The sequence below is a fragment of the Sylvia atricapilla genome, chromosome 6 (genome assembly GCF_009819655.1).
Source record: "Sylvia atricapilla isolate bSylAtr1 chromosome 6, bSylAtr1.pri, whole genome shotgun sequence".
Taxonomy (NCBI): Eukaryota; Metazoa; Chordata; class Aves; order Passeriformes; family Sylviidae; genus Sylvia; species Sylvia atricapilla.
The window spans coordinates 34934981-34955086 of NC_089145.1; the positions used below are offsets into that span (position 1 = coordinate 34934981).

Genomic DNA, 20106 nt, shown 5'->3' on the forward strand with positions numbered 1-20106 from the left:
GGGATTGGGCTCCACAGGGGGAAGGAGCCCTGCTGCTCTGGGGGCTCTGCAGAGGAGCACAGACACAAAGAAGGGAGGAGGCACTGGCAGGTACAAACTCTGCTTTAGTGGTGGGACTGTCACTACAGCAGCGGGGCAGGGACAACACTCGGCACTCATCTCCACAAAGGCACTGCTGTAACCAGAGCCGGGAGTTACAGCAGCACTAGCAGGAAGCTTTCTGTGGCAGAAATGGATTCCCAGCAGCACAGGGAATTCTTCATTCTTCACTCAATATCCACCAGTTCCACTTCAAAGAAGAGTTTTGCGTTTGGTGGGATCCTGTTGGCAAATGTTAAGGAAGCTGAACCAGCCCCCTGTAGTGACCCTTCCCTGGGCGAGGAGTCCCCAGCCTCTCCTGTGTCCCTGGGATTTCCCTGACACTCAGCTGGACACCCCGGATCCAGCAGGAGCTGTCAGGAGACAGGGACAGTTCCATGGACACACCCTGAGCACACCCTGCTCCTCATCCCCTGAGCTGCCCCAGCCTTGGCTGCAGGGGTGGGGCAGTGGCTGGGAGGTCACACTGTCCCCAGTGTCTCCTGCACAGAAGTTTCCGGGCAGCCCTTCAGATCACAGCATTCCAGCACAGGAGAACAATCCCTTCCCCTCCTCCAGAAGGGCTGCAGAAAACACTGCAGGATCACTCTTCCACCCCCTACTTCAGCTGTAGCCCAGAACCAAATGTAACTGTTGTCCCTTCTCCTGTTTCCCTACACTGGTCAGGATCTCCATCGGTAACAGGCACTTGGAAGCACTGGAATAAAAATGCAGGTGGAAAACAGCAGAAAGTTTCCCCCTGCATGAGTTTTACTCCAAAAGAAAAGAGCAACTGCACCCCTAGAAGTGCCCTGAACTCCCTGAGTAGGTAACAAGTCCCCATTGTATCCCTGTCCATAAAGCCCCTCCTTGCCCCCAGCATTCCCAGGTTCTGTGAGGAGTCAGAGGTCATGGAAGGATACTTGGCATCGGGCTGCCCCTTCTTGCCATAGGCCCACTCAGGCTCGATCTCCAGCTGGGCCTTCTCTCCTTTGCTCATGGTCAGCAGGGCCTCATCCCACTGCAACGACAGACAGCAGCTCCAGCCCAGGATGGGACAGCAGCCTCGGCACTTCCAGCTTTTCCTGTGGCTCCCAGGAATACCCACACAGCCCCAAGCATCCTCCCCAGCCCTGGGGAACACTCCAGGGGGTGTTCCCTGCTCCCACACCATTCCCACAGAGCAGATCCTGTGCTGCGATGATACTGGGGAGCAATGGGAACATTCCATCAGCATCCTCAGGTTCAGTGTTCCCTTCCCAGGGAGTGCCCAGGGATTGCTGCTGTGCCCCCATTGAGGAGAGGCTCTGGCACCCACAAACCCAGGATAAAACACTGGGATAAACCTGGGCCACAGCTACCCCCTGCCCATGGACGCAGCCCCTTCCCAGTTCCATCCCCACATCAGGACTTCATCCTGCTCAGCCTGGAGAAAAGGAGGCTCAGACGGGACCTCGTGGCTCTGCACAAGTCCCTGACAGGAGGGGACAGCCGGGGGGGTCGGGCTCTGCTCCCAGGGAACAGGGACAGGAGGAGAGGGAACGGCCTCAGGCTGGGCCAGGGGAGGCTCAGGGTGGACAGCAGCAGGAATTTCCCCATGGAAAGGGTGGCAGAGAGTAAAGTCCAGGGAATGCAAACAAGGATGGATGGATGGATGGAGTGAGCCCTGGGATCCCATCATCTCAGCTGCTGTGAGAGACTGACAGGAGCCCGAGGCTGGGCTGATCCCAAAGAATAGTGCCTGTGTTCCATGCACTGCCTGACTCAGGAATGACTCTGAGGATGAATGTTCCATCCTCCCAGGGTAATCCCTTGCATTCTGCCTCCATGAGAAACACAACCCAAGAATTGCATCCCCGGTCATAAATCCCAGACTGGAACTGCCCTAGGACTCAGAGGGAGCCCTGGATGCTTTACTTACACCTCGGATCACTTTTCCTACGCCAACTTTGAAACTCAAGGGCTTGGCTGCTTTTTTCTTCTTTGAACCTGCAAAACAGTTTCATGTTCATTTGCCTTGAGATCACACCAGCATGCTCCACAATTTTGGAGAAAAGTACCATTACAATCATACTTTACATTAATAGCTGTTCTTTTAATATTATTTTTAGCCCAATATCAGATTTTCAGAGGAAGTATTAACACTGTGCACTAAAAACACCATTAAACGTTCAAGCTGCACCAAAGCATCTTTCAAACCCCAAAGACTCATTCCTCAATTACTCAAGTTGTCTGTACACGTCATGGACATATTAAAGAATTAAGAAAAGTTGGCAGGGAATATACAAGAATGAGGAATTACAGATAGTATTCCAGTGACTCTGGAATATTGTTTCTAAGTGTGGGACATCACTGCTGGGAAAGCCTTTCCAGTATTTCATACCCCTAAATACTCTGATCTGTCACAAAAACACCAGCAGGGAATAATATTGCACACCAGAGCATCCAAATCCTTCTCATTCCAGTGCCTCCATATTTAAAGATTTACCAGAGAAGGGCCCCAAGATGTGTTATTTAGAGAAATTCAGGGCACTGCTGGTGCCAGAGTTCCAGGATTGACTCCCAGCATTCCACATTCCCCAGGCCTGGAATGCCAGAGGCCAAGGCTGGCAGGATGCAGCCGTGTCACTTGACACCAGCCAGTCCTAAAATACTGCCCTTGCTACCTCATGGAAAATCAGGATCTGGGAGCAGCTGCAGGGCAGCTCAGCACCACCATGATAAAGCTGTTTGTCAGGAATGCTCCCAGCCACACCTTCCAGGGGCAAACCCCTGCCCACATCTGCTGGAGGAGCCCAGGGAATCCCCTCTAGGAGCACTTGCAACCAACCCCAACAGTGTTTGTCTGCACATCTGTATACCCAGAACCGTACTTGATTGAATATTGGTATCGAAGACTGTCCCATCCTGCAGCTTTCCCGTGTACCAGCAGTGGACAGTGTCTCCTTTCTTTGGGAAGTTGGTTTTGTCGCCCTTCTTTAAAATGGATTTTGTGTACTTTGGTGGCCCCTAAGATTACAAAAATAGAGTTAAGACTGGTAGGTTAAATAGTCTCAGCTATCCAAGACTGAACAACCACTGAGTTTAAGGCACCAAAGAAGACACGGTTAGGGAATGATTTGTTCGTGTTACTGTAGGGCTGCAACATTTGGGGGAAATGCAGCTTAAGGTTCAGGTGGGCTATAAACACCAGATTTCTTGCTGCAATCAGGTTTTTGAAGACTTAGGATCACACAATCTCCTGAGCTGGAAGGGACCCACAAGGATGGAGTCCAACTCCCATCCCTGCACAGACCCCCCCAATAATCCCACCCTGGGCATCCCTGGCAGCGCTGTCCAAGCACTCCTGGAGCTCTGGCACTCTCAAGAATGTCACCATTCCCTGGGGAGCCTGGGCAGTGCTCAGCACCCTCTGGGGAAAGAACCTTTCCCTGATCTCCCCCCTAACCCCCACCCCGAGACAAGCGACCCGGTTAATTTTGTATTCAGGCGAAAAAATCGAGTTGAGGGCATCGCACCAACCTCCTCCACAGCCTCCTCAGCCTTCACCGCCTTCCCCTTGGCCTCCTCCGCCTTGGCCGGCTTCGCCTTCTCCGCCGCCTTCTCGGCGCCGTCCGTGCCCTTGAAGCGCTGCGAGGGGAAGGATGAGGAGCCGCATCCATCAGCCCAGCCCTGCCCGACCCCAGCTCCATCCCCGCCGCCCCATGGCCTCACCTGCGTGTGGAAGAGCTGCGTGTAAGCCGCGATCAGCTGCTCCTTGTTCGCCGTCTTGGCCACGTTCTTCACCTGCCCCAGCAGCTTGTGCTCCGCCAGGAACTGCAGGACACGCACGTGAGGCGTTGAGGGAACAAATGAAAAAACCCCAAAAACCGAAAACCCCAAACCTCCCACACACCACTCCAAATGATTGACCCTCCCACGCCATTACCGCCTGCGCCGCGTGCTCCTGCAGGAATTTGATGATGTCCTTCTTGGCCAGCGCCTCGCTCCGCAGCTCCTCAGCGCTCCAGGGCTGCGCCGGGCCTGCCGCCGCCGCCATTTTCCCACCCACCGCCCGCTCCTCCTCCGGAGAGGAGGGCTGGGAGCCGCCCGGCACAGAGAAGGGGCGGGCCGGGAGCAGGCTGGAGGAGAAGGGGAGGGCTCGAAGGCGACTTCCCGACCCTCCCCTTCACCCTCGGCGGAGGCCCCGGGGGGATTTCAGGGAAGGGCGCCGAGGGAGGGACAAAATGGCGCCGCCTCGGGGCTGGCGGGGCACGCTCTGAGCGACAGGAGCGGCGGCGGCAGCAGCAGCGGGATTTGCCTCGGGCTTGGCGGGCGCCTCAGGGCAGGGGGAGGGCCGGGCGGCGGCCGAGGGAGAAGGGGAGGGCCGGGGGGCGGCTCCCCGTCCCTGCCGGCGGCGATTTCAAGCGGCGGGCCCGAGGCAGGGCTAAGATGGCGGCGCGTGGGAAGCGGCGCGGGGCAGGATGAGCGGCGGCCGGCAGCGCACTCTGCCGCAGGTCTGGCGGGCGCCCCAGGGCAAAGCCGAGCAGAAGGACGCGGGCGGTGACAGCGATGACGACCTGCTGCTGGCGGCCGCGGCCGCGGCTGACCCCGGCCCGCTGCAGGGCTTCAGCGAGGCGGCGGGCTCCATCTGGATCTACCCCACCAACCTGCCGGTGCGCCCCTACCAGGAGCGCATGGCCGGCGCCGCGCTGCTGGCCAACACCCTCGTGTGCCTGCCCACGGGGCTGGGCAAGACTTTCGTGGCCGCCGTGGTCATGTACAACTTCTACCGCTGGTTCCCCTCGGGGAAGGTGCTGTTCCTGGCCCCCACCAAGCCGCTGGTGGCTCAGCAGATGGAGGCGTGCCGCCGCGTCATGGGCATCCCGTCCCGGGACATGGCGGAGATGACAGGTACGGCTGCTGCCCGCATGCTGCAAGGTGTGAAAAAACACAGCGCAGGGAAGAAATAATAAAACGTGAGAGGTGTTTGAAGGGTTAACTGTTGGTTTCGCAGTAGTTAAAACCCCGGGTCACCTGTATAAAGGGTGAAGCGCTGGGGTGCTGCCCTGTGGGTTACAGCGTGCACGTCTCTGCGCACACTGAGCGCTCTGCGTGATGCTTAAACCAGAGAATAATGGCTCATTTAATCCATTTTATGGCTGTTTCTGCCCCTCCTATTCCTCTCCTTGTCGCTTTCCGTGTTCACTTTCTTTTCCCCTTTTTATGAAGTTTTGCAGCCCCCCTGAGCTGCAGTTAATTCCCCACTGAGGCACCAGCTTTAGTGACTCAACCCATAACCTATTTTTAGGCTCTTAAAAGCCTCCTCAGACCTTTCCCAGAGGTGTGTTAAATGATGTTTAGGGCAGTGGGCAGCTACGAGGCATCTGGAGCTTCCCAGCCTTGCTTTCCATGGTTTTAGATTTAATTTTTTAATGCAAAAAACTATTCCTAGTCATTATATTCGTGGTGGGTGGGGAGGCCCTGGCACAGAGTGCCCCTGGATCCCTGGCAGTGCCCAAGGCCAGGCTGGAGTTTGGGGCTGGAGCAGCCTGGGACAGTGGGAGGTGTCCCTGCCGTGGCAGGGGTGGGATGGGATTTAAGGTCCCTTTCCAAACCAAACCATTCCATGATTTTGTGTTCCTGCCAGCCCTGTTACTCTCAGATCATGGTCCATACCTTAGTCTCAGTAGAACATATCCCTGATGCTGTTTATTTAATTTCCAGGAGGAATCCAGGCTCTGGGCAGGCGGGAGTTGTGGAATACCAAGAGAGTCTTTTTCCTCACACCTCAAATAATGGTCAATGACCTCTCTCGTGGGACCTGTCCCGCTGTGGAGATCAAATGTCTGGTTATTGATGAAGCCCACAAAGCCCTCGGCAATCATGCCTACTGCCAGGTAGGGCTGGGGCCACCTCATTCTTCTCTCCCAGTTACAAAACCCTTCCCCAAAATTGCTTACAAGATCTCCAGAAGCTGTCATCGCTCTGGGGAGATTGTCCTTGAGATCTTTGAGATACAGCACTCCTTTGTGTTGTCATTAATTTATTAGTAATACCTGTAAAATATTTTTTCAATGCCTCCATTAAATTCTGATTTTAGTTTAAAAATATTTGTAGCTGGGCAATGTAAAAAACCCAGTGTTTTTGTAAGGTTCTTTAGCAGAGACAAGTCAGTTCATAATTTCTTTTTAAAATTGGGGTTTGTGTTGATTAGCCAAGAGTTTGTTGCATTCTCATGGGATAATGTCCTGAGAGCAATAGGTGACCTAAGAAGTTACTTTGATACACTGGAGAAATTTACTGGATATTTGTGGAATTCAGATTACATAGGATTAATCATCCATGAATTACATTTTTTGTAGTTTTTCTTTTCAGACTCACTTTTTGGCAGCTCACCTGAGTTAGTGGGCTGTCGATACTTTTGTTAAATCAAGTGAGAAATGATTTCATAGTTTTCCCAGGTTGTTCTTGGTACGTTTCCAGTATTCCCGTGAATCCCTGGCAGTGTCCAAGGCCAGGTTGGATATTGGGCTTGGAGCAGCCTGGGACAGTGGGAGGTGTCCCTGCCATGGCAGGGGTGGCGCTGGGTGGGATTTAAGGTCCCATCCAACCTCAGCCATTCTGTGATTCAGTATTTTTAGAGTGTTTTGTTAAGCCTTTCCTACTTAGTGGGTATTTTAATTGATGTAGTTTGTACGAGGAAATAATCTCCTTTAGGGGTATTAATGAAGCTTTCCTGTTTTTAGGTTGTGAGGGAACTGAGCAAATACACAAATCAATTCCGGGTCCTGGCCCTGAGTGCCACCCCAGGCAGTGACACCAAGGTGAGCCAAAGCTGTTTGTGTGAGTTAAATAACCAAGGGTGAGTGGAAGCTCACTTGGGTCCTGAGGAATTCTGCATCAAGACTGACTCTCTTTACAATCCATTACTTGATCAGGTTTGGTGTTTCTCCTGCTGTAAACCATAAATTATTTATTTGTGAGGGTGGGCAGGCCCTGGATCCCTGGCAGTGCCCAAGGCCATGTTGGACACTGGAGGTTGGAGCAGCCTGGGACAGTGGAAGGTGTCCCTGCCTGTGGAAAGGGGTGGGAATGAAATGGGATTTAAGGTCCCTTTCCAACCCCAGCCAGTCTGGGATTCTATTTCCTGACCTTTCTTTCATTTCTCATTCTAGGCAGTGGGTGCCTTTTTTCTTTTTTTCTTTTTTTCTTTTTTTACAATTTTATGTAACCCCTCCTAAAAGATGGAAATAGTTACTTTGTTTTTGTGGCTTCCCTACCAGGCTGTGCAACAAGTAATCTCCAACTTGCTGATTGCTCAGATAGAGGTATGTGCTGAAGATTCTCCAGAAATTCAGCCTTATTCCCATGAGAGACAAGTGGAAAAAATTGTAGTTCCACTTGGAGAAGAGCTGGTAGAAATTCAGAACACTTACATCAAGGTGAGTGCCTGCATTTCCTTTTTGGTCAGTGGCCAGTGACAGTAAATATTTTATCATCTCTGTCTAGACTTGCAATGTGTATAAAGGCAGCACTTTCCTATGTAATTAACTTTGATTATAGGGTAAATTAAGCAATGTGGTTTCAACTCCAGCAGCTGCAGTTTCACTCTGCACCAGTGACACCTTTTACCTTGCAGTATCTTGAAAAGCTCAGGTAGAAAACTTGCAATTGAATTTTCCTCACCCTCTCTCAGGAGTCTTTGCAAAATTGACACCAGACCTAAGCTGAAGTTTCTGCATTTGGCTGAACTCAGTAGCATTAAGATGATGAGAATGCCTTAAGGAATCTGTGTGTGGACTGGAACATTTTCTCTGATAAAGAATATTCTTTAGAGCTTTTAGTAATCTGTGAGTGTAATTAGTTCTCCTGGAGTTTTTTTTTTAAATTGGTTTATTTGGCCTAATCATTTATTTATTGGTTTATTTCCATAATTATTATGATGATGATATCTTTTTTTTTAACCAATCTTTATGCCCAAACGTAAGAGATTTTTTGAGGGCCGGAGCTGTTTCTTAGTGAGCCTTCCCAGTAAGGAAGGCTTCCCTTGTAGGCAAATGATGTTGCATAAAATACCACCCCGAAAACTTTGAAATACCTGCTCTTTTTTGTTTAGAGGCATAAAAAGTTAGCATTAAGTTACATATCAGACTGTTGGCCTCAGAGCATGGTTTTGGTCAAAGTTGATTGATTTTGCTGTAGCTTTGCAGAGAGCACTGGAAAGCAAACTCGTGAGTGCATCAGCTGTTTTCAACCCAGTGACCCGAGAGTGTGTAAATGAGGAATCAAGGGAAATGTGTAAATGAGCATCAAGAGGAACTTCAAAGTAGTTTTGCATCACTGCAGGTGCCTCTGAAGGCTCTGCTGAGTGCAGGGGTTTATTTTGGGCTGTTTCACTTGGGGTTTAAGTTGGTTTGGCTCCAGCAGCTTTGCCTGTGCTGCCCTGTGCCTGCAGCGCTTTCTGTTTCCTTTCTCTGGTCTGGATTTGCATTTCAATTGCTGCTGCTTTCCTGGAGAACACAACTTCTAGTGACACCCAGGGCTGCAGGGATGGTTTTGTGCACCAAGCCTCAGTTCTGGAGGCCTCGGCACTTGGGGAAGTGGCTTCTGGGTCTTGAGGTGACCATTTCAGATTTGGGGCTTAAATGGCTTTTGTAAAATCAGAACGGCATCCCAATCTTCTTGTGTGTGCTGCAAGAACGAGAGGCAGGTGTCCTGTGCACAATCAAATCATTCTCTTTAATTGTGACAAAGAGTAAATAAGACAACATTTCAGTGTGAACGCAGGACAGTGTCAGACAGCACAGCACAACAATGCCAGAGGAATTCTGTGGAGATGTCTTTACATACAATAAGCAAGGCCCTGAGTATCACAATAGCTGGAATAAACTTCTTAGGCACTAACTCTGGTTTGGAAAATACACAGTATGCAGGATAACACTTATCTGTTAAGGCTACATCATTTAATCTTCCAAAAGTAGGGGTGAATGCTGATTTATTATCTCCTTTCCTGAGTGGAAAGCTAATAACTTCACATTAAAACTGAAAATCCATGAGTGGCTCCTGAAGTAGAGCTATAGATGGATGACAAAATACCTGTTCTAGGCAATCATGCCTGACTTGCTGTTGTCAGATCTGAGTAACAGTGATGTTTGCTTGGCATTCACTGGTGTAACAAGTAAATAGACTATTTTGTGTCAGCTAAACACTGGAGCTGTGCTCATGAGGGCCAGTGACAGCTGTTGGTACCAAGCCATAAAGTGTATCTCCAAACTAGAGCTGAAGTAGTTGTTGGTTTGTTTGTTTTTCTCAGCAGTAGAATCCATCTAAGAGAAGTCAAAATAAATAAATCCTATCTTGGAATTCATAGTTTGCCAAAAGCAGCAGGGAATGCTGGGCTGCAGGTGGGATGTCAGCACACTCAGATCTGCTTATGCTTCAGGGATGTTTCTAGAACATCATCCATGGGGAGCTGAGCCACAGGAGGGGTGGACAGGGACACAGCAGATGCTTTTGCAGCAGAGGTTTGAAATGTGAATTATGTACAGACTGGTGCTCTGTGATCAGAGAATTTCACTGCTTCCAGGAGCTATCCAACATCTGGTATGCCAAAGCTTTATGAGAATTTCTCTAACTGAAATCAGAAGCAATCAGATGGCAGAAACTTCTTTAATTTATCATAAAATCTTCTCAAAGGTGAAAATTACTTTTATTGGCTCTTATAAAGGTCTGGGGGAGGATATGAGAACAAAACCTTAAATTTAATTCCTCCCTGGGCCCTCTATTCAACTCAGTTTTTAAAATAATTTCACTGTTTTTCTTTAATTAAGTGGTTTTAGTTTAATACTGGCTGGCATTTTTAATTTTCCTTTTCCCAGGCTGTGACACTGTAGTGCATTTTAGTTGGACTGGGGTTTTTTTCTCTTCTCCATAAACAAACGTGGTTTGTTTGTGTTAAAACTAAGGCTTTCTCTTTCCTTTTCCTCTTCTCCTTTCTGCTTCCCAAGGAATCTCCATGCCAGCAGGCACCAGAGAGTACCTTAGTCCCATTAAAGCCAGGGCCACTCTGGCTGCAGCTCAGGGAGAGCTTTTGGGTTGAGCACAGAGCCCTGTGGGACCAGGAGGCTTCAGGTTCTTCCCGAAGTCCTCCACAAATCTATTTTTGGAGTTGTTTTCTCACCCTGCTGTGATTTAGCAGCCACTGGCTCTGGTTACTGGTCTGTGTGTTGGAATTAAAGAGCACAGAAGCTCTGTTGGAACCCTAAATCCTGTTCCAAATAAATAATGCTGGTGATGTACTCAGTGAATTTTATATAAAAAAGACATTTACTTCTGTCAAGAATAAACTCTACCATCATGTCACTAAGGGGAGACATTAGGGAGGGATTTTGGAGAGCAAAATTGTTTGCTACCCTGACTCTAAAGTGCAGTAGGTGCTCTTGGGCTGTGGGAATGCTGCTCCCAGACTTTCTGGGGGTTCTGGAATGTGGGAGCTGAGCCTCTGCAGCGAGCCAGGCTGGCAGCTGAGGGATTATCACAGGGGTGAAGGGCAAAACAAACAACAAATTGCTATTAGGAAGAAAAAGCTCTCACAGTGAGGGTGGTCAGATGCTGGGACAGGCCCAGAAGGGCTGTGGGCTCCTCATTCCTGGGGATGTTCAAACCCAGCTGTGCCTGGCCCTGGTCTCAGCAGAGGTGTCTTGCCCAGCTGAGATGTTCTCTGTAGATATTTGGGTCATTTATGCCATTTACAGCATGGGACTACCAGAGCAGTGTCAGAAATACTGAACAATTTACTCCAGCTGCAGTGTTTTAACACCCAGCAAAGCTGTGAGAATAAACTGCTCAGAAAACTGCAGTTAAAAATAACTAGTGTCTCCTTAGGAGTGCCAGAGCCAGTCCTGGGATTCCTGGGCGGGGTGTGATGAGGGTAACCTGTAATTTTGCTGTCAACATTTGGATAAGCAGTAGACTGTGGTGCCTTTTTGGTCTCTCTCCAGACTCGGGATGCTTTGGTTGGGAGCTTTCTGAGGTAAGCATTGGGGATTTCTGTGCCACAGCTGGCAGCTTTGGCCTGTTCTAACTCCATGCTCTAATCCCAGTGGCCTTAATCTGGTAGTTCTCCTCAGGAACTAAGACCTGGACATTCTTTCTCTGCCTGTGTGAGGTGGGTTTGCTGTGTCACACTGCAAGCCCCAGTGGGGTCTTTGTGCAGCACCAGAGCAGGCCAGGGCTCCAGGAGCCACAGGCAGGCCAGGGATGCCAGTAACTGTGTGAGGAAAGAGGTCTCTGCCTCCCTTACCTGGTTAACATAAGGTGAACTAACGTTTAAAGTGCCCAAACCCTCCATTAAATTTGTGTAAAAGCCGTAAGAGTGGCCGCAGGGATCTGTGGGTGGGGGGCTGAGCTGGGCTGGCTGTTCCTAACCCAGCCGGGAGCCCCTTTGCCGACCTGTCAGGGGGGAACACCTGGGCTGCCCGGGTTCACCTGTGAGAGAGAGGGAGGGAGGAGGCTCCGTGGGGCAGCAGCAGCAGCTCAGGGGCGCTGCAGGAACCAGATCTCATTGTGGCGGTTGGCGGCCGCAGGGTTGGTGTAGCCGGCGATGATGAAGGTGTCGCGCAGGCACAGCTCGGGGCTCTCCAGGATGGCCGCCAGCAGGTTGATCTCTCTCATGATGGAGTCTTCGTTGGTGATCCCTCGGAAGCTCCTGCAATGGTCACTTCAGATCAGCTGTGGCAGCATCTGCAGCTCCCAGGCGGGTGGGGGTGGCTCTGCACCCAGGGCACAGCGACAGGGCAGAGGGGGACAGTCCTAAGCTACACCAGGGGAGGGTCAGGCTGGACATGAGGGAAAAGCTGCTCACAGAGAGAGTGATTGGGTATTGCAAAGGGCTGCCCAGGGAGGTGGTGGAGGCACCATCCCTGCAGGTGTTTAAGGAAAGCCTGGATGGGATGTGGCACTTCGTGTCGTGGTCTGGGTGACAAGGTGATGTTAGGTCAGAGGTTGGACTCAATGATCTCAAAGGTTTTTTCCAATCTGGTTCATTCTGTGATTCATTTTAAACTCACTGTTTTTCCAGAGCCCAGAAATGCCTTCTGAATTACTTGATTGTGTTTCACCAACGGTACTGGCTGTGATTGATCCCAAACAATTTTTCATTAAAGTTTTCTGGGCCATGTCAGATGCTTTGTTCCCAACTACACAGAATAGCCTGAAGGTCCTTTATCGCACATTTACAGATGCATCATTTTGCCAAGTAATTGATATAAATGAGCTGGAAGGGACTCACAAGGATTGTGGAGTCCAATCATGGCCCTGCCCAGACTCCCCAACAATCCCACCCTGGGCATCCCTGATAGGGCTGGAGCTCTGGCAGCCTCGGGGCTGTGCCCATTCCCTGGGGAGCTTTTCCAGTGCTTATTCCACCCTCTGGGGGAAGAACCTTTCTCTGTTATAAATTGGAAACTACTGTTTCCTGCCTCCATTCATAAAACAGTCAGCTTTTACAACTCCTGAAAATGAAGTTTTACCATTTGTTAATTTCTACAAAGTCTAAAAATCATAACATGCCCAGATTGAGAACTGCAGCAGTTTTTCCTATGTATAGCAGAGCAGAGCAAAAGCTTTTCTCACCTGCTGTAGACAATGGTGGCAGGCCACTCCTCGATGATGATGTCAGAGTCAAAGGGGTGTGGAGGCTCATCCTGCAGCACCTCGGGCAGGTAATAGGCCACTGTCACCGCCTGTGTCATTGCCGACTGTGCCTCATTGGTGTGCACGATGGTCACAATGGGCACCGTGATCCCCAGGTACAGCCCTGGCCACACACACGGGGGGGTCAGAGGAGTCAGGAGACACAGGAGAAGGTTTGCACACTCTGCTTTGCCTGCTGAGCTTGTGCTGAATTCTTTAAATGAGCACCATGGGGTTAAGGGATGTTAATCCCATTTCATTGGGATGGTTTAGACAGCGTGGAGTGTGCTCCAAGCTGGGTGTGCCCAGAGAAACTGTGGCTGCCCCTGGATCCCTGTAAGTGTCCCAGGATATTGGACTTTCAGCAGCCTGGTGAAAGGTGTCTGTGCCCATGGGACAGAAAGATCTTTTAAGGTCCCTTCCCAACCACCTGTGATTCCATGATTTTGCTGTGCTTTGTAGTTTATGCGTGTGTGTGCGGGTGTTTGTGCATTTGTGTCCAAAACCCAGTGTTTAGTGAGCTCTCCTCTCTTCATGGAGGTCTTTTCCCCCCTTCTAAAAGAATTGTGTTCATCTTCAAACCGACCTTTCGTGTCATGGTTTAAATATTTGGGAACAAAACTTCAGGCAAGGGAAGGGGCTGCTCTGTAAATTCATTGAGGGTTTGCTGGTGTTAAAGATGTTGCAGGATTTTTTTGTACTGTTGTGTTTTTGGACTGCAGGAGGCAGAGATGGCTGACAGAGAGAACTTCACTTCTGTATAGATAAAAACCCTGCAGTTCTGGAGCTAAAAGTTACTTTTAAACCATGTTAAAAATGTTAAAACAATGAAGAGGGTGAAGAAGGTACCTGAGGAAGGAAAAGCTTTTGTGATCAATGTTTGTATTTTCTTGGAAAAACATTTAAGGGCTGACTCAATTACAGCACAGAACACTAAACATGGCAAAACTTGATAGTAACTAGAGGATGAAAAATATGAGAACTGATGTCTGGAAATGAAAACCAGATTAAATTGGATTGGACAGCAGGTGCACCTTTTACAGGCAGGCACAAGCTCTCAACAACACGGTGGATCTGCCATTATTTTGAGTTAAAACTGGATTATCTTTCTGGAAAACATGCTTCAACCACAAATTTGCCGTGTCCATTGGGACAGGGACAATTTAATATCTTGAACTAAAGGGAAGGAGGCAGAAAATTCTGGTCCTTTTTGATATCACTCTCTGACAGGTGATTTCAGAGCTGCTGTGAAAATGAAACCCTGAAAATCCTGTAGCAAGTGCCAGATTTCCAGCAGAGACCTTGGAGCAGCCTGGGACAGTGGAAGGGGTGGCACTGGATGGGATTTAAGCTCCTTCCAACCCAAACAATTGCATGATTTACATGATTTTTCTGGAAAGGCTGTAGCATGGAAAAACATCCCCACAGGGTGTATATTTGGTAAAAGCTGTTCAAAGCATCTCCCTATTTAGGAATGAGGGCAGAAACACAATTTTCTGAGTGCTGTAGGATTGGGGTGTCCATTACCTGAAGAGTTCTGCTCACAGATGTACCTCATGAGCTTCATGAAGCCGAGGCAGATGCTCTGCTCGTACTGCTTCTCTTTCATTTTGATACAAGCCCACTTGGCTTTCCCATACTGCCTTTTCTCATAGAGCAGATCCCCCAGCTGCAAATACACAGAGGAGAATTTGGGATTTTAATTGAACCATCTAAATACATCAACCAAACAAATACCAGTTAGGCATGAGAACTGCGTCTTTTCAGCTCTCGGCGATGTGATCTTGAAAGAAACATGGATTTTAATCCTCCCTCCTGTAAACCAAGGAATGCACTGCTGATTTTGGATCAAACTGACTTCAGGAAAATTCCAGATAGTTCTCCTTTAAAATAAGGATCTGTCATCCTTTGGACTAGCACTATTGAACATTTAATTACAATTAACACTGACTAACCTTATTTTTCAGCTGCAGTTGTTACAGTAATGCTATAAAATTAAAAAAATTATTTCAACATAAACAGTCAGGAGTCCCAGACTGTTTAGATGAAACACACTGAAATGATGGTATTTATAAGTGTGATTTATTTAAATCTGTTTCAAGGAAATGTGGCCAGAAAGTCCTCATAGGTGGTCATTAAAGGTTTTTAAGGTTTTTGATTTAAGGTTAGACATTTATTTACACATTTCCTGAGCTGGAAGCAATTTACCGTACATTAGTTTCAGTTTTTATTAGAGGATAAAATGGGTTTTTAAAGTGGTGCTTTGTTTGATAATGATCCATGGTACAGAAGTACATTTTTGGTTTTAATTTCAGGTATTCATCTCTTTCAAGTACTCTTTGCTAACTTTTATCAACATGTCTGTAAAGGAGCAAATGTACTGATTTAAGTAACAAAAATGGGCATTTTATTTCAAATGGCAAAGTAAGAGGGGTTTTTGTTAAATTAATTACGTCTCAAAGGCTGTAATTCCTGAACATCTTCTGGCTTTCCTGATAGTTTCTACCTTGCAAAAAAGAAAATTACACGTGTACAAAGGGTGAGATGTTCCAAATGAGAGGGAGTGGCAGAGTTACAAAGCTTTGCACTCAATGCTCAAAATCCCAAACGTTTAAGAGGACTTTGTAGGGAGCCCCATTTCTGGGAGGCAGCTCTGCCAACACCGTTTGCAGCTGGGAAGGGCAGCAGTACCTTCTCCTTGCGCTGGATCAGGGTGAAAGGGATGCTCTGCCTCTCCTGGGGGTTGTTATTCCTGGTCAGCTGCTGGATGGGCTCTGCCATGTCTGCAACAGAACCACACAGTTCTCATGTGAGACTCCAGGCTGCAGAAACGACCCTGAAATGTGCTTCATTCTGTTGGCATCTGTGTGGCTGCTTTTGTTTGCTCTTCTCTAGGGTAGGGAAAAGCTTTTCCTAGAGGAGAGGTCACCTGTGCTGTTAGGAACAGATTTCCCTTTCCCATTCCCTAAATTTCCAGCTACCCAAGTGTCCACAGAAAGCTTTTGGCTGTGCCCCATTCCCTGGCCCTGTGCAGGGGGCATTCCCAATTCCAGCAACTCTTGTGCTGTTGAATTAAGGTGTATCCACATGTTGTAAATTAGCTTGGCTGCTCTTGTTCCCAGGCTCAAGGAAATGCTGCTGTGGGAATTAATTTCCAGGGGATGTTTAGTGTCTAAAGGTGCATTTATAACTGTGGTGGCCCTGACATCAATTCTAGCTGCAGGTCATGGATGAATTCTGCTCAGGAGTAGATCCCTGACAGACAGGCTTGGGAACTGTGGATACAGGGTCAGTCTTAGGAGTGGAATGTCTCTCTTCCACAAGAGTTGCTCCCTTGCGTTCCAAAGCTGAAGTGATGAAAGCATTTGTGTATTTAGAGGATTAGAAACTCAATTTTATGTGCAGTGTCTGACAGTCTGGATGTGAATTCCTGCCCTGCTGCCCCATGAACATGGAGGAAAAGGACGAGTTTCAGTTCCTAGAGCCCTTTTTCTGGGAGTTTGAGGTGCCTCAGGCAGGGTGATGGGGGAAGAGGGTATTATCCGTGTTTGAGAGGAGAATTAAGATGCAGGAGAATTAACTTGGCCGAGGTCACTCAGTAAATCTGTAGCTGAGCTGGGAATCAACCCTCCATCTCCTGGCATCCAGTCCAGAGGTTTAGCCTTAAGACTATTTGGAATAGTAAAGATCCTTAAACAAAGGGGAGGAAGAAAAATAAAGGGGAGAAAGCTACATTTTAGTTACATGTAAACTTTTTTCTTTTGCAGTACATCACTGGAAAGGGTTTAGAATGTGACTCATAACTGACATGTAAATGGGTCTCTTTGGAGGTTGAGGGAAAAAGAAAAGTAGATTAGAGTTCAGTACTGAATTTTCCAATAATTAGGAAAGCTTTCAGGACTCTAGAAAAGTTAACTCTTATTTTTAGATTACTTTATCTAATAGTGGAGGCGGGGGGTATGCTTTTTGCATTCCGTATTAATGCAGAGGATAAGGACTGCAAGTGCTTAAAGTCCTTTGGGGAATTTTATCCTTCAGTTTATGAATCTTTGCTCAGTGTTGTCCCAATCTGGAGAGCTCCAGCTGCACAGGGCCAGGCAGACAGCAGGAGGGGTAAGGACAGTTGTGTTTTCTGAAGTCATGGTTTCCACATGAAACACATTGATCCACAGGGATCCACAGGGATCAGCCCAACCCCTGTACCTGCACAGACCTCCCAACAATCCCACCCTAAGTATCCCTGGCAGGGCTGTCCAAAGGCTCCTGGAGCTCTGGCCACTTCGGGGCCGTGCCCATTCCCTGGGGAGGTTTTCCAGCTCTTATTCCACCCTCTGGAGGAAGAACCTTTCCCTGATCTCCATCCTGACCCTCCCTGGCAGAGCTCCAGCATCCTGTCCCAGGGAGCAGAGACGCAGGAACATGGTTTGCTCCTTGTCACAGGGGGGCTCCTCCTTCTGGAAAATCCCCTCCATTGCCTCCCCTCCTCCTTCAGTTCTGGACAGCACCTGAAGAAAAAATCTATTATTCTATCTTGATTTTTGTAACATGTGCCGAGTGGTACAGAGCAAGCCTGTAATATTGTATAACTATGTAACTAGAACCTGGTTACACCCCCCTTTTGATATATCCCTTAAACTTTGTATCCCTCGTGCTGGAATTTAGGAATTGCAGAACACCGGATAATTCAGTGGGAAGGGCTTTGGTTTTCTGCTGCACGGAGCTCTCTTAAGGACCGACTTAAGGGCTGAACGGAGTTCTCTTAGAGGACTCAGGAGTGTTAGAAACCCTCCGTGCCCTGGAGATCCCGGAGCTGTCAGATTCCAGCATTCCAGTGGCTGCTGGAGTGAGCAGTGATGGCACCGGGTGTCCAGAGACCCCTCCAGGGGCACTGAGAGCAAGGCAAGGCAGGGAGTTCTATTCAGACCCATCTTACCCTTCTTTTAGCACGTTAATTGTCATTGTAAAGCTTTATTTACAGAGTTAAGATGACGCTTCAAGGTGTGGCTGGAAAAGGAGGATTGACAGCTCAGTTTGCTGTGTTGGAATATAGAAAGAATTTTTTTAAGAACAGGAATTTAGTACTGATAATGTCCAGTGCAGCCTGAGTGCCGTTTGGCTCTCCCCATCTCAGGGAAGGAGAGTGACCTGCAGATCTCTGCTGCTCTGGGCAGGACAGGGCAGAGTTAAAGTCTGACTGACTCTCTTCTGCTTGTTAAGAGTTCTCTGACTCATCAGTCTCTGTTAAAATTAAAAACAACCAATTCCTGACTAAGATGAGCCTGGGAGCCTCGCTGTCAAAAGCAGATCAATCCTTTACTTGTTTACTCCATGCCACTTTTAAACACAGCCCTCTTTCCTTAAAGAACTGTACAGGGGATATTCTTAGGAAGAATCTTTTGCAGGTAGTCAGTTTAATATTTAATTAGCTCTGAAAGCTCGCACTGATCGTTTTTAGTGTGAATAGGTCATCCCAGTGCTGCTGCAGCCGCTTATGAAGAGCTTTGCATCGCCCCGGGTGCAGCTTTAGCAGCTTCAGAGCCAGACTTCGGGTGGTTCAGACTCACGCCAGGACTTTGCGGGGTGTTTAATTGCGGGGTGTTCATGGCCGTGTCCCCCAGTCCGTCCCCGGAGCCATCCCGCCTGCCCGTCCCTAATCCCGCATCCCGGCCTTACCGCGGGGCACGTCCACCTGGTGCCCTCTGCCCACGCTCTGCCAGTAGTTCAGCAGCCGCTCCTGCTCCTCGTCGTCCATGCGCTCGGCCGCCTCCTCCTCCAGGCTGCTGCCGTGGCTGTGGTACGCGGAGTCGGGGCTCTCCTCGGCCAGCCCGTCCAGCTCCTCCAGCGTGATCGCGGCCGGGCCGGCGGGCCCCGCGCCCCCCATGCGGCACCCGCCCGTCTCCATCCCCGCTCCGTGCGCCGCCGCCGCCGTACCGCCGCCGAGCTTATCAAGGGACCGGCACCGGGGGCGGGGGGAGCGCGGGGACCGCCTCTGCCCGCCCAGCTCCGGGCAGGACACCCGGGAGCCGGGGATGGACAGAGACAGGGATGGGGATCCGCCTCTGCCTGCCCAGCGCGGGGCAGGGCACCCGGGAGCCGGGGATGGACAGAGACAGGGATGGGGATCCGCCTCTGCCTGCCCAGCGCGGGGCAGGGCACCCGGGAGCCGGGGATGGACAGAGACAGGGATGGGGATCCGCCTCTGCCTGCCCAGCTCCGGGCAGGGCACCCGGGAGCCGGGGATGGACAGAGACAGGGATGGGGATCCACCTCTGCCTGCCCAGCGCGGGGCAGGGCACCCAGGAGCCTGAGGACGGAGGGATGGATGCCCGTTTAAGGGACCAGGGGTGGGGGGACCCAGAGAGGATCCACCTCTGCCCTCTCAACACCGGGGCAGGGAGGCCGTGGGGATGGAGGGAGGGAGACCCTGGGAGGGACCCGGCTCTGCCCGCTCAGCTGGGGCAGGGATGAATAGAGCCAGGGGTGGATGGGTCCACGGGCAGATTCCTGCTCCTGGTGCTCTGTGCCTTCACCCCAAGCAGTGCAGAACTTGCACAAGTTTATGTTGTGTCTGTTTGGCCATTCATTCCCACTCTCCCAGCTGTTATCTTCGTTGTGTTTTCCCCACTGCTCTTCGTGTCCTGTTAGTTCTTCTTTATTGTGATTTTATTTTGCTGCTTTCAAACCACACTTTAAAGTTGGCTTAACCATCTTTCATTTAATTTAGGAGGTCTCTGAGGTCTTTCCAAAATGTTAGGAGCGCAAAACTCGGGGATATTTTGCTACTGAAGTCCAGCTTTGGAAGTTTTCAGCTGTGCAGTTTTGCAGTTGCTGAGACGAGCCTTTGTGTGGGCGAGGGAATGTGCAGGCCCGTTATGAGCTGGATATGGCAATTAAAGTAGGATCTGGGTTTGAATCAGGAGTCTCTGGGGATTCAGTGTTGTCTTTCATTCCAAAATCAACATGAAATGGCTGTTGTGGCCCTTTTTGGGCAGGCAGGAAAGGGAATCTCGGGGCATTTAGGGGTTTAGAATAATAGGAAAATAATCCTTTCCTGTGCACTATTGATGCATCCAGGGAAAGCTGGAGGTTGAGGATATGACTTGTGATGCTTAACCTGCCCCTTCCTTTTTCCCTTTTTCTGAGCAGTCATTTTCTCCAGGCTCAGCTTTGGCTCCCCAGCCCCAAGGGCTGAGCTGGCTGTGAAAATGAACCCTAAATTCCTCAGAAGCTGAGATGTGCCAGTCCTGACTGTGCTCCTGGCAGGGCAGACCCAAATCCTGCTGTTCCTTGGGGAATTCACAAACAGGTGCAGCTGGGAATGTCTTGAGAGGGTTTTTTTGGGATCCAGTGGCT

At 49.6% G+C, this 20106-nt stretch overlaps 3 protein-coding genes across 4 annotated transcripts in view; 1 reads left to right on the top strand and 2 right to left on the bottom strand.

The window, feature by feature from the left end:
- Positions 1-86: 86 nt before the first annotated feature.
- FKBP3 (FKBP prolyl isomerase 3) lies at positions 87-4260 on the bottom strand. Its single transcript, XM_066321477.1, has 7 exons — positions 4007-4260; positions 3793-3894; positions 3601-3708; positions 2952-3087; positions 2000-2067; positions 1002-1099; positions 87-321 (listed from the first exon to the last, which is right to left on the bottom strand). The coding sequence occupies exons 1-7, from the start codon at positions 4115-4117 to the stop codon at positions 267-269; spliced, it is 678 nt and encodes a 225-aa protein (XP_066177574.1). The 5' UTR covers positions 4118-4260; the 3' UTR covers positions 87-266.
- Positions 4261-4455: 195 nt separating this feature from the next.
- FANCM (FA complementation group M) overlaps positions 4456-20106 on the top strand; it is a 54597-nt gene continuing 38946 nt past the window's right edge. For both annotated transcript variants that reach the window (XM_066321464.1, XM_066321465.1), the window contains exons 1-4: positions 4456-4971; positions 5785-5957; positions 6807-6884; positions 7344-7502. In XM_066321464.1, coding sequence (XP_066177561.1) covers positions 4542-4971; positions 5785-5957; positions 6807-6884; positions 7344-7502 — 840 coding nt within the window. In that variant the 5' untranslated portion in view covers positions 4456-4541. The remainder of the gene's footprint in view (positions 4972-5784; positions 5958-6806; positions 6885-7343; positions 7503-20106) is intronic.
- LOC136363197 (heme-binding protein 2-like) lies at positions 11550-18655 on the bottom strand. Its single transcript, XM_066322274.1, has 5 exons — positions 18427-18655; positions 15445-15536; positions 14281-14422; positions 12694-12877; positions 11550-11767 (listed from the first exon to the last, which is right to left on the bottom strand). Exons 1-5 carry the CDS (start codon positions 18653-18655, stop codon positions 11596-11598), a joined length of 819 nt encoding a protein of 272 aa, XP_066178371.1. The 3' UTR covers positions 11550-11595.

Excerpts from the sequence above, each read along its gene's own strand:
- FKBP3 (XM_066321477.1), bottom strand. The coding sequence starts at position 4,117 with ATGGCGGCGGCGGCAGGCCCGGCGCAGCCCTGGAGCGCTGAGGAGCTG. Across the intron at positions 3,895-4,006 it reads AGGAGCACGCGGCGCAGGCG|TTCCTGGCGGAGCACAAGCT; the intron begins GTAATGGCGTGG and ends CGTGTCCTGCAG. Across the intron at positions 1,100-1,999 it reads TAGGAAAAGTGATCCGAGGT|TGGGATGAGGCCCTGCTGAC; the intron begins GTAAGTAAAGCA and ends CTGTCGTTGCAG.
- LOC136363197 (XM_066322274.1), bottom strand. The coding sequence starts at position 18,655 with ATGGAGACGGGCGGGTGCCGCATGGGGGGCGCGGGGCCCGCCGGCCCG. Across the intron at positions 12,878-14,280 it reads CTGTGAGCAGAACTCTTCAG|GGCTGTACCTGGGGATCACG; the intron begins GTAATGGACACC and ends GTGTGTGGCCAG. Across the intron at positions 11,768-12,693 it reads GCCACCATTGTCTACAGCAG|GAGCTTCCGAGGGATCACCA; the intron begins GTGAGAAAAGCT and ends TGACCATTGCAG.